This window comes from Talpa europaea, assembly GCF_964194135.1.
Source record: "Talpa europaea genome assembly, chromosome: 3".
Lineage (NCBI taxonomy): Eukaryota > Metazoa > Chordata > Mammalia > Eulipotyphla > Talpidae > Talpa > Talpa europaea.
The window spans coordinates 6,060,563-6,077,925 of NC_140069.1; the positions used below are offsets into that span (position 1 = coordinate 6,060,563).

Consider the following 17,363-nt stretch of genomic DNA (forward strand, 5'->3'; position numbering starts at 1 on the left):
GTCCATAGGGCAGAGGCCACAGGAACACCCCAGGATACACAGAGCTTTTTCCCCCTAAGCCAAACTAATCTAAATGTGTTAATAAAGGACGTGACACCTGGCGGCTCTAAAGCAGTCCTGGCACAGCTCTGACTGCCAAGTGCGCTAACAGAAAGAAGGTGGTGCTCCATTTCAAGTTACCACAGTAGCTGACTCAGTCCGCGGCAATGGTTCTCCACACTGAACTATGACCACCGGGACACTTCACTGAGCACCAACTGTTTCTGCCTTCCCACTCCTCACCTCTGCCCATCCCCAAAATATGACTTAATGATGAGTGGTAAAGTCCAAGCACCAGTGTTTTTAAAGCAGAACTCCTAGGAAATTCTAATGTGCAGCCAGTGTCAAGAACAGTGGGGTGCTACTCATTTATATGTGCCTAAGCTTTAGCTTAACACTGAGCTGACTCATCTGACTGATCATTTTAGGGCAAAGAATTGAGTGAGAACAGCACAGTCTTGGGAAGCCCAGCTGTCTGTGAAAAGTATCTTTTGTTCTGTTCTCTATTTAAAATGATGACCTACCTTGTTAAGGCAGACCTGTAGTTCTCCAGCTGTGTCAACCTAGTAAAGACTAGTAAAATCTGTTTAAATCTGCTGTATAGTACTGGCAAGTCACTGTTTGGCTATAAATATAAAGCTACACACTCCTTACAGATCCCTCTTTATTCTGGAGCTGTTATTTTGGCTTCCACCTTTCTTTTTTTTTTTTTTTTAAAGTTTTTTTTTTTTTTTTAATAGAGGCATGTTATTTATTTATTTGTTTGTTTGTTTGTTTTGTTTATACATGCACTGGGTACAGTCAGAAGCACGGGAGGGTGAGAGAATTCACCAGAGCCAGAGCGGGGAGCAGAGCAGGCAGAAGGACCGAAGTACACTGCTGAGGGGAGCAGCGGGCGGCAGGAGAGGTCTGCGCGCCATGTGGGACCCTCCTCCAGTGGCCGGGGAGCAGCCGGGGATCGAACCAGTGCCGCAGAGGCTGCGGGCTGCTTCGCAACCCAGCACTCAACCGCTGCGCCACCGGGGAGGCCCTTCCACCTTTCTGAACCCAGACTTTCTCTCATGTGGATCTGTACACAGTAGCCAAGAGGTCTATATATTGGGCCCTATGAAGCCTTAGAAGATTCTTGAATCCTATGGTTCCTGGACATCACAGATGGTCAGAAAAATGGTGCTTACAAGCATGTGAGTTTAGGCCTCAGGTTCCTTAAAGTAATTCAAGTTTATTTTTTAAAAAATCATTTATGATGTAGCCATCCTATTAGAACAAATTGAAATTTAACATTATCTCCTAATAGTGTAGTGTAAATAGGTGTAATGACTTTACAAAGTGGTTGGCATTATCAGTACCTCTGAAGACTACATAACCCCATTCTTGGCATCTCCTCCACTATATGCCACTCACTGATAAAACAAATCAGAAGACAATGAAAAGGGGTATCTAATTATAAAAATAAAACATTATAAAGATGTGAACAGATTGCTCCTAAAGAAAAACATCTTAAAAAAAACTATTTATACTAAAGTTAAGAAATGCTTATTTAGCCAGATAAGTTTCTTAAAATTATAAAACAGAAGGCTAATTCAGAGATGTTTCCAGCTTCAAACTTTACATGGACTACTCCTCTAATCTTTCAGTTAAACTGTAGTCTTTCAAATTGGTTGACATTCCAGATGAGACACAGAAAAGGATTATTTCTATCACTGCCCTGCCAGATAAAATAACATCCAGTTCTAAGGTTTTGGGCTGCTTAATGTCATTCTGTAAGTCAAAAAGCAAAAATTTAGTTACCAATGAGTTTTCAAAGGTCACTCTATTAATTGTGATTAAAATTCATTGATTTTGGGAAGCAAGTTCTTTCATTAACTGAAGGACATAAAGAAATACTGAAAAAAAAAATGTTGGAAGGAGTTACTATGTCTTTGTCCTGTTTACTAACCACTTTAATTTCATATACAATATAGCCAAGCATAAAGAATTATTTTTATTCCTAATACAATCAGGCATCATTTAAAAATTACTTTTCAAATGAAGTTTTTAACAGTTAGGCTATTAACTTGAAGCCAGGGCAATCACAATGGAGAGTGACAACAAAATAAAAGCACCATCTAGTCAAGAGCCAGAAGTGAGCATGGGTTACTGCTACCTGCACCTACCTATTGCACCTACCTATCTCCCTAAGGGTGCCTCACACCTCTATAGATCAAGACTCATTTCTACACCAGGCTGAGATTACCATAAGGCCAGTCAGCACGTGTGTATGGTTCTATCCCTCAGTGTTGAGCTCAGTGTCTGGAAAATGAAAGGCTAAAGGTGAAAATGAAAAGCTAAAGACAAATAAAGATCTGCTAAAGACAGATCCTGCCAACCTCAACTTTCTGTCCCAAATAGAGCACAGAACAATGCCTGGTACAAAACATTCACTATAGGTTTTTTTGGTGGTAATAAGTATTTTCAAAAATTTATAAAAGAGGTACAAACATGGGTCAATAAAAGAGTCATTAAAAACGGAATCAGTATGTATGCTTGGGGTGAGGAGCAGTGCAGAGCAGAAATCAGAGGGAAACATTTTTCATGAAGAAATTCAGCAACTATTACAGCAACCCCACAATCCAATGCTTCAACACAGGCAGGAGCACAAACGGTCAGGCATGTTCCAGAAAGGCGGGAGAAGCTGAAAGTGGTAGTGTAAGGTTGTCACTCCAGATTCTATGACTTCACCTTACGATCACAGATCAATACAAAACTAGCAATGCGAATGAATATAACGCATCTCACAAATTTTCTAGGAGACAATCTTACCTTTTTCATGAAACTTGTATCTTGTCTACAAATTTTTTCTCTTTTTATCTTTAGGTCAGCTACATCTGGTATTATTCTAGAGACAATCAATGTATATCATCTTTAATAAATAGCACATGTAGTTAAAATGTCATGACTTATATGCAAATCAGTTACATTTAGGATTTTGTACTATTTACATTCATTCCCAAGAACATTTTTAAAAAGTCTATAGATATGACTGAATGACCAAGTTTAATTAAGGAGAACTGCATAACGCAATCTTGACTTCTAACATTATTCCTAAGTTTAAAGCAAAACCAAAATAAAAATCATGTAACTCATGATTGCTAGTAGATGAGATCACTGAAAATACAATAAAAACTATTAAAGCATTTGTTACCTTAAAATATAAACCTGAAATTCGTACATTAAAATAAATCACAATGTTTAAACATATTAAGTAAAAATTTTAAAATATTATCATTAGATTTAAAAATAGCAATTACCTGATCCCTCGAAGCTTTGCCCTGTTGTCGTGGCGATCCATGAGATTATGCATTACTTCTAAGACTAACTGTCTCAGTTCATAGTCTTCCATGAGGGATGGTGATAACAAAGGATCCAGAAAAGACCCAGGCAGGGCAGTAACAATAGTCTTAGCTTTGTATCCAGAGGTCACCTGGTTACAGGGAAGAAAAAAAGGAACAGCAAAGGTACCTTTGCCATGAGTCCTTCACAAGAAACTTAAAATGAGGAACTAGCAAGTATGAATATAGTCTGAAAGAAAATAAAAAGGCAATCTGTCTATAAGGTGACGAGGATTTTACTGAATTGACAAAAACAACATTCATAAAGAGAATGAAATTAGTAAACTCACATTTATCATGTGCTAGGCACAAATCTAAGCACCGATATGCACTGCTTTCCCATCACATGCCATTTTATAAAAGAAAATTGAAGTTTATTAGAGAGGTTCAGAATATGTGGGAGAGCTGGTCATTACTAAATGAGCAGAAGGAGATTAAGTAGCAAAAAGAGTAAGTGAGACCTGAGATTTTAAAATTTAAACTGACAATTATTCTTTTAAATTAAGCAATTTAAGTTAATATGAAACATTTTCATTTTCGAAAAGCTTCTTACTTGATTTGACATTTGAGTACATCCCTCTCTTCTAAACAGAGTTTTAAAGTACATAAATACTATTAAACCTTTTTTTTTTAAGATTTTATTTATTTTTATGCACACAAGAACTGGGCTACAGGCAGAGGTATGAGAGGTGAGAGGAATCACCACAGACAGAGTGGGGAATATAACAGGCAGATGGACTGAAATAAACTGCTGAGGGGAGCAGCAGGGAAACAGAAGAGGTCTGCTTACACCATGTGGGTCACCTCCAGCTGGGGATCAAACTCGTGCTGCAGAGGCTGCTGATACGCTCATAGGTTGTGTCCTAACCCCTTGTGCCACAAGGGAGGCCCCTATTAAACATTTTAACCATAACTACATGGGCAATGACTCAGTTGATTTTGTGGTACAATTAAGATTAGAGGCAAGATGATTTACTCAGGGAATTTAATAAAAAGGCTTAGGATCCAACGGAATTTGGGGTTAATTCAAATTTTCATTCACGATTGTAGGTAGATATGGAACACCCGACCATTTATATTTGGTGTAATTCACTCAAAGATGAATACAATCACTATAATGTATAAAGTAACGTAGACCTCACATTTTAGGCATGCCCTGTATTCTAAATAATAAACCAGTATTTGAAGAAATAGCATAATACCTAGATAGCACAGTGGGTATTTCAGGCCCAAGCACCATGCTGTTGCTCAGGGCCTTACTGAATCTCCACTCCATCCCCACAAAGTTCCTGACCAGATGTCTTCATGTACCAACTGGTAATACTTCCTGCCCTCTGTGTGTTTCATCATTGTGAGGATCAAATAATATGATAGGAAAGGTGAAGAATCAGTAAATAAAAATAAGTGCAATAAAAGAAAAGAAAATACAAAGAGCATACTATTTAAATGTCTAAACCACAGGTAAAAGCCAATCATAAATAGCATCTTACAATATAAGAAAAAGCAGCTGATAATATGAAGCTATTCTTACCACTCCTAAACAATCTGAGATTAAGTGCAGCTTCACCTGTCTTAAATGCCTTACCATTAGCAAAGATCTCAGCAACATTATCTGAATCCGCCTGGTTCCTAAATCCCTAGAATACACAAAATACTGGTATTATGCTATTAATACTAATTAAGATTTATTTCATTTATTTATATCATTTCCTGATTTAAAAACTCCATTCATATTGGCTGAATAAATTCTACTTTCATACCAGCTGAAATCATGGCTCATTTTATATGCTAAAGCAATTTTCACGTGAGTCAAATATAATAAAATTAAAACAAAAAATTAAAATATTTTTGGCACTCAAAGGCACAGACCCATGCATGTAATATCATGAAAATTAAATCATGTGAAAACACAAATAAATAACCCAAACTAAAAGACACTATAAGTTGGAGGAGACATTTAGTGCAAACATAAAAAACAAGCATTGTATCCTATTTAACATGTAACAATAAGAATAGACAGTTTAAGAAAGAATAAAGAAAAGGATTAAAAACAATTTCTAGATTTCGTTCAGATGAAACGTAACCCAAGATTAGGCTCACATTTAGAGTTTGGGAAACCAGAGAAAGGACACACATACCCGAGCTGGCTGACATCCAGAGTATGGGTGCTGCTTCCAAACACGGGGACCTTCCCCATAATGAACATCATTATTTCTGACCTCTGGTAATCTGGGAGGTTACTTCCAAAAAATCCTGTAAAAAAAATTAAGTTAAACTTAAGATAAATTTTATAAATTTAAAATTATTTTTCCAAATAACACAAAATTATAATATATTTTGAACTGAAACTTTTAATATGTCATGAAAGGATGAGCTACATGTAACCCTGAAGATAGAAGTTCATTTGTCCAAATCATTTAATCAGTATGACACTGGCTAAAACTTAGATAAAATAATAAATATCTTACAGTCTGTGCATATTTTTAACAGTGGCAGACTACTGTTAATTTGAGTTAACTGGCATTTTAGAAAAAGAGAAAAAAAAAGTTTGGGAGTATTCCAGATAAGAACCCTTGTTCACATACCGCAGGTCTAAATTCTTGTTCTGTAAGGACAAGAATGAGTCAGTAATGAGGCTACACTTAGTCTGGTGAAAATTCCATAATTTGATCACTACTTTGGTTTCCTAGGATGCTGAAATGTTTGAGAATGTCATTATAATGAGCCGTGTTTTTAGTTTAACCCTGTAGGTTAATTCAATATATATAGTTCAACTTACATAAATTTTCTTATCTTTTTTCCCTCATGTACCCTTGGGTTTTCTGGGTATATTTAATTTATCTACTGTAGCTTTTGATGGTTTGCTTTCTAGTCCTAGGAGACTTTACAATACTTAATTATCAATTAGTCAAGCTTCAAACTTTGTTATTTCTTTGAAAGATCAGAACAGATATGAAATCATGGCAGTTTTGGTCAATTCTTAAAATGTAACAATCATTAAAGAAATCATCTGCAATTACATATTTCTTTCATAAATTAATTTTTCAATTTAACCCTTCAGCTTCAATTATCAGAATAAATAATTTATACAAACTCAAATTGCTCATCATTGGGATCCTCATAACAACCCTGTGAGTCCAGGTACTATCACTAACCTTCTCTCAAGGAAATAAGGATGAGAGAGGTTCAAAATTCATATTAGAAATCACACAGCTAAGCATGATTTCCAAAATCATGCTTTAGCACGCTCTACCACCTTCCGATAAGGCACTTTTAACTTTCCAAGAACCCAATTAGGTATGTTCTTTATCACTGTACAAACTGGACATTGATTTCTGTCCCAAGCAGATTACCACACTCTCTGAGGATGGAGTATTGAAAGTTTCTCACTCTCGAAACCTGTCATTTATATTTGAATAGCAGGGAGCAGTGTGCTTGATTATTTTCAAAGAAAGCAGAATTTGGCCAACAACCTCATCATTTGAAGTACAAAAGCTACAGTGTTTCTCTTCCATTGCCAACCAAAAGGAATATCCAGGCCATCTGAGAACTTCTAAAGAAAATATTGAGGAAATCACAAGCATCACTGAGATAAAAATCTTACTGGGGCACCCTGCATTTCTTTTCTCTCATGTTTTAATTTTCACATTATTCTGAATGTTGTTATGTCACAGAAATACTAACACACATTTTATAATAAAACACTTGAGAAACAAATTAAATATTCTAGAGTGAAACAGTAACACTGAATTAATTAAAGTCACTAAAGCAATTTAATGTGGTGAAAACAACATGAGCTGATTTGATGTATCATCTTAAAATACCACAGAAAATCCACAGGTAATTTACATTAAATTTAAGAGTCACAAGAAAAGTCAGGTTTACTATATACATTGATACTAACTTTTTAAACTATAAATAGAATATCTCAACTTTAATGAGATCCCATAGCAATACTGTCTCTTCAGCCATTCCCCAAATCTGAAGCACCTACTTGTCTGAGACACTGTGCTAAACACCTGCTTGGGGTCCTGTCCTCCTCAGGACAATCTCCATGCCTGTGGTGAGGCCATTACCAGGTGAGGCACAGGTACTGCCCAGAACAGAGCCACCAAACAAGTCCCACCAGGTGAGAGCCACATCATTGCAAAGCCCTAGCACAGGATCTAGTGTATGTATGTACACATTCAAAAAATAAATGTTAGATGTGGATGCAGAATAGATACATTTATAGCCATAAAGCTTTAGAAATAATGTGACATGAAAAAGCTTTGCATTAAGTACTCCAAAGTACTATTGCTAAACAAGTACCCCAAAGGTGGGAAAATGACCCAGATAAAAAGACACTATTACATATGACTATTTTTAGCAGAAACTGTTAGTAACCATTAGAAATTAAGTACTAAAGCCTAAGAATATAACTGAATTTTAAAATTATCATAGAAATCATGTAGTTACATTAAAACATGACCTGGCTATTCTAAAGGTACTGAGTGAAGAGAATTAAAGTAGAAAAAAGTTTGCTTGCTTTAATTTTTATTTATATATAGTGAGATCATTTCATTCCCCCAAAATTCTCATGCTTATTTTTTAAGGAGGTAACTTTCTACTTTGACCACTGTGTTAAAAAAAAATGGATTAAAGGGCTGGATCACTCTTGATTTTACTGACATTGATAACTGTACTTTGTCATGTAAGAAAATATCTTTATTCTTTAGAAAATGGCACTGTGGTAAAGAGCCTTGGTGTATATGCACTTACTATCCAGTAGTTTAAGAACAGCATATACATATCATCTATCTACACATATACACATGCTTGCACAGCTACAAACATACACACGTGCAACACTCACTCACAGAAACAGAGGGAGAGAGGATGCATGCATGCAGATGACAAAGGAAAGTATTAACAGACGAGAATGTGGGCAACAAGTACCTAATATTCTACGTTTACTGCACAGATATGAAGCTTTTTAAGAGTCTAAGCTATCACTCATCTTTGACTGTGTACTCTTAAGAATCAAGAATCTTCTGTGAGAGCTTTTACAACCAGTGTTTTACATAACAGTTTTGAAGAGTTGGCTGCACTCACCTATTGTTTGGATGATAGCATTCTGCACTATTTTCTCATCGTTGTCTTTGGAACTTGTGTTCAAGTTGGCACTGCCTAAAGATCCCCCTTGCAAATCATTGGCTTCAAATTCCACACTGAGTCGCAGGTGCTTCAATAGCGTGTTAAAAACTTCCAGCACTGTGGGTCCTGCAAGTCACCACCGATATGAGCAGACACACCTTTCTGGTGCTATGTAACCAAAATCAATCCTCATATTTCTCAACATTTGGGGAATTTTCTAAGCAGTTGGAAATACTTAATAATGCATTAATTAACCAGTTCATTTTTAAAAAAGTACTTAAATAAGAAAGTCTCTTAGTTTTGCGGCACACACATTCCTGAGTAGCTCAAGCGCACCATCTCAATTTCTGGTACAAAACCCACAATATTTGTACTTGCATTAAAGAGTTCCAAAAACTGGGCCTCCCTGGTGGCACAGCAGTTGAACACAGCGCTGCGAAGCTGTTCGCAGCCTCTGCAGTGCCAGTTCGATCCCCGCTGGCCTCGGAGCAACCCACATGGCGAGCAGACCTCCTCTGCCTCGCCCGCTGCTCCCCTCAGCAGTGTCTTCAGTCTGTCTGCCTGTTCTGTTTCCCGCTCTGTCTCTGGTGAATCCTCTCACCCCCCCATGCATCTGGACTGTACCCCGGCTCTTTAAGGAAAAAAAAAAAAAGATTTCCAAAAACTTTCCACCTATCTAATCTTTCTACTTAAAATAATGTGTACTGGGACAGGTTTTAACTTGACTGGTGATGGAATCTGTGGAACTATAATATAGTTTATTATAGCATAGGAATTTTATTTTGTATCTTTTGTGAGTGAAGAAGGAAAAGTTTGTTGCCCTAATTATCAGACAGAGACCAGCTGATTGAAAAGATTCAGGTAAACTAAACTTGTTCCCCTGCCAATAGCCCACACACGCTGCTATAACTGTCACCCACCACACCGCACTCAGTGCCGCCCACTCCCGCTCACAGCCTTCTCTGGTGGCCACATTCAAATGCTCCTTTAAATGTACAGAGCCTCGCACAGTACCTGACACATAACAGACATTACTATGATACTGTATCATGTGTTTTATTTCATAATTCAAATTAAATAATTTTCAATTAAATAACTTGTTTTCATTTCTGTGAGATAAGTTATAATGAAAAGTTCACACCAAAATGCCTATGCTTTGAACACTGGATGAAAATTAAAGTATTTTAGTAGCTACTCTATTTTTACTTTGATTTTGAAGCAAAGAAACCATAACCAGATTCTCCTAGTAACTCGGGCAATACTATTACAGACACTTTGATTCTTCTAGTCATGTGTAGGTAATAGGATCTTTGACCTGCCCCTTATCCTGGTCACCCCTTCAGTCAACCAGTTCTCAAATGCTGTGACTTCATATTCCCATTCTGACTGCTGCTATCCAAGGTCAAGTTCTTTCTCTCAAGCCTCGCAGTGACAACTACCTGCTATTGCTACTGTGTCCCACATGTTGCTGCAGATGGATTATCACACAGTGCATCTCTGATATAGATCAAGGTAAACCTTTCAAGTGTGGCAATGAACTACAGAATCACATCCATGACCTATCTGGCTGCAACTTTAACCTACAAGCCACTTGTCGGACTTCCTTTCTGTTGCACCACATATTCCAGCCAAAGAAGTTAGCATATTTTGCTCTTGATAATCCATTTTCCCTTCTTTTCTTAATTCTGGTTTTCGTGAAATATGTAATCAAATTCTGCTGTGTATGACAGTATTAGGTGGAGTTAACTCAAAAAAAAAAAGTTTTTTGTATCTGTATCCTCAGAGATGTTTACATACAATTGGTATTCAGAGCTCTTTACGAGAAAAAGGGCAAAGAAAAAAGACTGATTTAGAGAAAAATGTTTAACTGTGTACTAAAGAAGTAGGAGAATAATCACAGAAATCTAAAATTTCAAGAGAAATTACAGCACATTTAAAAATATTACAAGTATTTTCAAATATTTTTCCATAAACTGCTATAACCAAGTAAGAAACACTTTGAAACAGAGTAATGTATTATTATGTGTGGAAGGTGGGGAAGTCACTCACCTATGGAGCCTTTAGCAGCAATGGCAACAGCCTCTAACAGAACCTGAATAATACCTGCTCGGACCCGTGGAGAGTCTTTTTTACGAGCATCAAGGTGTCCTAGAATCTCCTGGATCACATGATGAGAATACTGGGCCTAAAGAAAGCAAAAAAGTACAAAGTTGTGTGAACAATTTTATGCATCCTGGAACAATTCGTAAGAATGGAAATTCAGGGGCCTCCCCGGTGGCGCAGCGGTTGAGCGCTGGGTTGCGAAGCTGCCTGCGGCCTCTGCGGCGCCGGTTCGATCCCCGGCTGCTCCCCGGCCACCGGAGGAGGATCCCACATGGTGCGCAGACCTCTCCTGCCACCCGCTGCTCCCCTCAGCAGTGTACTTCAGTCCCTCTGCCTGCTCTGCTCCCCACTCTGGCTCTGGTGAATTCTCTCACCCTCCCGCGCTTCTGACTGTACCCAGTGCATGTATAAACAAAACAAACAAACAAATATAATAAATAAATAAAAACATGCCTCTATAAAAAAAAAAAAAAAAAAAAAAAAGAATGGAAATTCACATAACAAATACCCAGTTACAGGGGACTGGTACTGATGTTTGGGATAAAAGTAGTCACTAAAATCATTCTTTCTAAAAATAAGTAAGGATACTATAAAATACTGGATACCCTAAGTGAAAAGTTACAAAATACTACAATCAATAATATTCAATTTAGTTTTTACAAAGTATGTAAGACCAGCATTATATATAAATATTAACTCTGGCCATCTCTGAGAGGTATTTATGAGAAAAATGTGTCCTCTTTATACTTCTCAACAGCTTCACAACAAACTCTTATAATTTGATAACAGGACAAAATATTGTTCAAAAATAAACAGCTTTTAACATTTACTGTACTTTTCCTTTACCTAAACTAAATAAATACTATTTCTTATTATGGATACCTAACAACGCTAAACAGACAGCTCTCACCTAATCAACAGGCATTCTGATCAATGTATGCCTGAAGAAATTTAAATCAAGAAGACATCAAAATAACACAATTTACATAGGCAATTTTATCACGTATATATGAATTTGATTAATCACTGGAATGATACTGAAACCTAAATCTAAAACAGTACAGATAAATGCTTAATTTCAGTGCATATGCTTATATTTTTTTTTTAAATGGGGCTGCAGAGCTGTTATTTCAAACCCATACTCAGGTAGGTGTTATGAAAAGGTCTGCTGCTCTGCATCAAGCTGTTAAAAAAGCAAATGAAAAATAACTCCCCGCTGACTCCCCTGGTTGGGTTGCCTGTCGATAGGCCCCCACACCCAAGTTTCCAAGCTGGTTACACCTTTCTCTTTCTTAGTGAGGTTACCTGAACTCTCTAAAAGGGTCTGTTTCTGACCTGTCAAATGTGGACAATAACAAAATCTACTTCATAAAGTAAGGAGGACCTGCTCAACAGCAGCCTTATGTGGTTGTGTGCACGTGTGTGTATAGACTAAGACAAGAGTTTAGTTCATATATACACACACATACGCATACACCAGTAGAAGTATGTATTAGGATATTAAGATTTCTTTTCAAAGTAAAGGAAATTGGAGTTCAGGGAGGTTAAGTAATTTGCCCCCTTTCATACAAACAGTAAACAGCATACCTAGGATGCAAATCGTGGTATGACTTACACTAGAAGCTGTGCTGCTTCCTTCCTTACTACCTTAACTCCTTCACGTTATTGAAGTTTTAGGGCATTAAAAAATATTTTTAATAAAGCTAAAATCCCACGAGTTAAGAGCTAACTATGTCTGTTCAGATTTTGAGGAAAACCAAGGTGGGTGTCCTCTGCAGTAGAAAAGAGATCTCACATAAGTCCTATAAAGACTAAAGGGGTTAATATATGCACTATTATACAGTAAATACTCAATAAATGTCACTTACCATTACCAACTATATCCTGCACATAATTATTATCAATTCCAATACCAGTTAATCAGTGAACTATAAATACACAGTAAGCATATTCAATAAGTACAAAATAAAGGGCACCATCGTAAAATCATTTAGTTCTTTGGGTTAGATAAGTCTTCATCTTGGCAAATAAAAATACAAGTGGTAAATAAAATAAAACGAGACAAAGGACTAAATTTAAGGACAAGTCCTATATCCTACAATGTCCTCTATCTGTTCCCTGGTATCTGTGTCTACAGAACCAGCATTACTTATCAATAGTTAACCAAATCTTACCTGAATGGAATACATTATAATTTTAAAGCAGTGAACTGCAAATTCATTGGGATCCCACAGTTTGTGATGATCTAAATGCCTGTAATTAACAATAAAAAAACTAAATTGAGACTTGCTTATTTATATCATGCTTTTTTCCTTAGAGTTATCAACAATATGTAAAGTTTAACAGTCAAAAGAACATTATCTAAAAGAAAGCCGAAGTTTCCACACATTACCCCAGTTGCCAATCCTTTCATAGAACAATAATAAAAGGCTAGGAAACATGTAAGACTTATAAATATTTAGAAGAGCTGGTAAAAAAGAAAACTCTTTTAGTCTCAACTCCACACTGTGGCAAGAATCTAGAGAGGTAAGTACATGCTGAAGTCAGCAGCTGTCCCAGAGGCATATAGCTTTAGACCTGTCAAATGTGGACATTTGTGGGGGTGGGGGTGGTGGGGGTGGTGGTGGAGGAGGAGCAGTGATTTAAAGGGCTGCAGATACAGGAGGCTGGAGACAAAGCTCATCCATCTTAACCTTGGCTCTGAGAACCGCAAAAGTCTCTCTGGAGAATTCAACCACATACCCAGCACCCAGGTTTCACAGAATTCACAGTAATCGTGTGGCTCAGAAAACCTAAGTTAAGAATGTCCTCAAAGTGGTGGCTGGATGGCACCTCACCCATGGCTCCAGCAGAAGCAAAATAAAATCTCTGTGGAGAACACACTATAAATTCAGGCCTCATTGAATTTCCACAAGTAAATTTACAGTGAATGAGCTCAAATTTAAAGTTCACAAAACACATAAAATAAAAAGCCACTATGAATGAGAGGTAGCAGAATCTGATCCTCAAGAACTAGAGATATTACTGGAATTAATGGATTAAAAAATTTAAATGAATCTATTTTTATGCTTAAAGAGAAAAGGTGTTAAAATCTGACAACTGAGTAAAAAGTCTGTCAAAGATGACCAAGTAAACTTGAGAATTAACCAAATACAATTTCCACATATACAACACATAATACTGAATCTAGAAACTTAATATCAATTTAAACAATTTAGACAGAGAGAAAGAGAAAATAACCAAATCTGAATAAATTACCTAGAATGTAGCACAAAGAAGCAAAGAAATAAAAAGGGTAAGAAAACTTGAGACAAGAAGTATAAAAGGAGAAGACCTAATAAATACTTTTAACCAGTTTTAGAAGGAGATCAAAGATAGGATGAAAGAAAAGAATCAGAGAATTTTTTTATTTCAAAACAACTAAACAAAAAACAAGAAAAAATCTAACCCTCAGGTTTAGGAATCCAGTAAAGAGAACAACAGTTCACCTCAAAAAGAAATATAACTAGATTTTCAACACACCAGAAAAAGGGCAGAATAATATACTCAAAGTGCTGATCAATAATACCCTCCAAAACTTGCAACAATGAGGATAAATTAGATATTCTATAAAGGAATTTCTGGAGGGCTTATTTCAGGAAGGGAGAAAAATATTTTCAGAAAAAAGAACAGAAAGACAAAAAGGAATATTGAGCAATGGAAGTGAAAAACACATGTCAAAATAAGCAAGACATAAATTGAGTAGCAATAATATCCAATGAGTGGAGTTGGAAAACAAACTGAAATTCTGGTCAAAATAGACTAAGACAAGAATTTCACCTTGTCTTTCTAAGGAAGAGGGAAGAAAATGTTGAACTCTTACATATAAAACAAGTATTAAACTTTAAACTTGACCTAAGAAATGCTAAATTTCCTAAGAACCACTCAAAAAGGCTTTCAGATAAAGCATGCAAAAAAATGCTTGTGGTTTTAAAAACTGACAGCAAAGAAAATATAAGTAATTCTTAAACCAATGAAAGTTTTCTATTGTAAATAAAAACAAAAATTCAGCGGAAAAATGTTAAAAGCATTCTGTTCAAAATAAGAGAAAAGAATGGCCCGATATTATCATTTGATTCCACAGTGTACCTGAGGTCCTAATTAACGCAGTAAGAACTGGAAGGTGTAAAGATGGGAAAGGAAGAAGCAAAACTGTCCTTATTCATGGATGGCTGTGTACACAGAGAACGCAAAAGAAAAAATAAATCTCTAAGTACCTTAAAAGTCATTCCTAGACTTTGAGTTTATACCAAAATCAGATATAAGATCCATACCAAAAAAGTCAACAACATTTTCCTACATGTTAACCACCAAAACGATGTCATTTTTAAAAAGACAGTATTTTCTACAGCTTTAAAAAATAAGTTTTCTCAAAACAAATCCTAGAAATCTGAGTGCAGAACTAAGGCTACCAGTTGGTAGCCTTGGAGTCTGGGGGGTAGGGTAGGCGGGAGGAGGCCCAATGGACTATGATGGAAGATTACTAGTGCTTTGGTGGTGGGAGTGTTGTTTTAACACTTGCAGAGGTGTGAACCCACATACCTAAAGCATAAACAGTGGTGTTTATCAATATTACCTAATAAACATAATTTAAAATAATTAGTAATAAAAAAGTTACTTGTTAAAATGAAAAATTTGTTTTCCTGCATATATGCATCTCAAGCAGTGAGTAGAAATTAAAGTTAAATGATGTACATGATTCTATGTTTAAGGGAAAAAGCTGGTAAATGGCTGAACCAATACTCTTGTCTGACTCAACCTGGTCTCTTCCCACAATGCTGCACTGTTTCCATAACTAACTCATGCAAGGGAAAAATGATTTGTCCTCTGAAAGTAAATCAACGCAGAGTTTACACGACAGTCACAAGTAAGCAATAAAACACAAACTTCTTACGCAAAAACTGGTCTAACTGCATTATTCATATTCCCAAAAGTGGCTCGCCCCAGCAGTTCTCTGAAACAGTTTTCAGCCAGCACAGCAGGATTCTCTTCCTTTTCAGCTGCTGTGGGAGAAGAAGGAGGGCCTATTCGACTGAAAACATACGAGAAGTAGAGAAAAATGAATGCAAGAACTCTAACACCAGTTCTAATAAAAGAAGTCTGTTAAAATGTTATAATATTTTCTTTCTGTCCCACAAAGATTCTAAAACTTGACTCTAACTTCATGAATTCAACACCACCAAAGTTAATCACATAATCTCCCAAAAGGGAGAAGTAAGTTCAGTTGTGTAACTTGTTTCTTTCTAGAGCATATTTGCACTGGGTGAAATCCTCAGCTGCTGCAATTTTGTGCACTCTCTATAACTTCTCTCCATTTATAGCAAAATCAGTCAGATGACAGTCCTTAAGGTATTTAGGTTTCTTTCTTTTAACTACATATGGGCAAAAGTAAAATGAAGTAAAAACATAGGACAAGTAAATACATATGACAATCTATACATAAAAATTTTAAAACCTAATTAGAACACATGTATAATAGTGTCTTGAACAGAGACTATTTGCTCACAATTTGAAACAATATTCTAGACTAATATATTCCTGCACAAACAAGAGAGCATATTCATCATACTGGGATTAACACCATGAAAAAAATACAATTTCTTAAAGATTTTGACAATTCATGGTCTCTGCTTCCTGTATATAATTTAGGCTAATTCTGGGTCATGACCCTAATCATGACTAAGGGTTATGATCATGAGGAATGGTTTCTCAACTAGCTAGTTATCTTTACCAGAGTAAACACTTCAGACAGGAAAATTTTACCTCTGCTGTGGTGCCCAGAATAGGGAAAACATGGAAGATTCTAAAATATATTGTTTTACATGTTAGAAAAGGTTTCAAAGTTGGAGCAACGTTCAAAGTGACATCTAAGGAATTATGCACAGAACTATTCTGCAATCAGCAAAAATTTAGATAAACATGTAAGTGCTGCCATAGCTATCAACTTCATCTTTTTTTTAGACTCCTTTTAAAAATTTTGACATGGTGCATATGATCATCAAAATTATAAAGTTCAGGGCCTCCCTGGTGGCCTAGAGGTTGTCTCAGCGCTATCACATCTACTGACCAGAGAGATAACCCTCATGGTATAGCAGACCTCTCTTGTTTTGCCTGCTGTTTTCCTTAGCAGTGTATTCCAGTATATCTACCTGTCCTGCTCCCCACTCTGTATCTGGTGAGTCTTTTCACCCCCACACCTTTGGCCTGCATCCCAGTTCTCGTATGCAAATAAATGAAATCTTTTTAAAAAATTATAAAATTCAGAGGGCTTCCCTGGTGACGCAAGGGGTTAAGCACAGCACTATGAAGCTACCTGCAGCCACTGCATCAGGAGTTAAATCCATGGCCAGCCAGGGAGCTGACCCACATTGCATAGCAGACCTCTCCTGTCACGCCCGCTGCTCCCCTCAGCAGTGTATTTTCAGTCAGTCTGCCTGTTCTGTTCCCCATTCTGTCTCTGGTGAATCCTCTCACCCCCTGCACCTCTGGCCTGTATCCCAGATCTTGTATGCATAAATAAATAAATCTTTATAAAAAAATTATAAAGTTCCAATCTTAGATTTAGAGAAATATCTTTGAAATGTGATTCAGATTTTCCTCTTCAAACTACAAGTATGGGAAAGACTGGGATAATAAGCCAAAATGGAGAACATTGGTTCTGAAACTTATTTGCAC

The 17,363-nt window shown here is 36.6% G+C and overlaps 1 protein-coding gene across 2 annotated transcripts in view; it reads right to left on the reverse strand.

The window, feature by feature from the left end:
• The window catches only part of EFR3A (EFR3 homolog A), a gene marked incomplete at its 3' end in the record, with an annotated part of 50,585 nt that overhangs the window by 21,245 nt on the left and 11,977 nt on the right, over positions 1-17,363 (reverse strand). For both annotated transcript variants that reach the window (XM_084229530.1, XM_084229529.1), the window contains exons 6-13: positions 15,583-15,720; positions 12,824-12,902; positions 10,596-10,731; positions 8,505-8,672; positions 5,549-5,663; positions 4,996-5,047; positions 3,330-3,502; positions 2,842-2,917 (exon numbers count right to left, since the gene is read on the reverse strand). In XM_084229530.1, the coding sequence (XP_084085656.1) occupies positions 2,842-2,917; positions 3,330-3,502; positions 4,996-5,047; positions 5,549-5,663; positions 8,505-8,672; positions 10,596-10,731; positions 12,824-12,902; positions 15,583-15,720 (937 nt within the window). The remainder of the gene's footprint in view (positions 1-2,841; positions 2,918-3,329; positions 3,503-4,995; positions 5,048-5,548; positions 5,664-8,504; positions 8,673-10,595; positions 10,732-12,823; positions 12,903-15,582; positions 15,721-17,363) is intronic.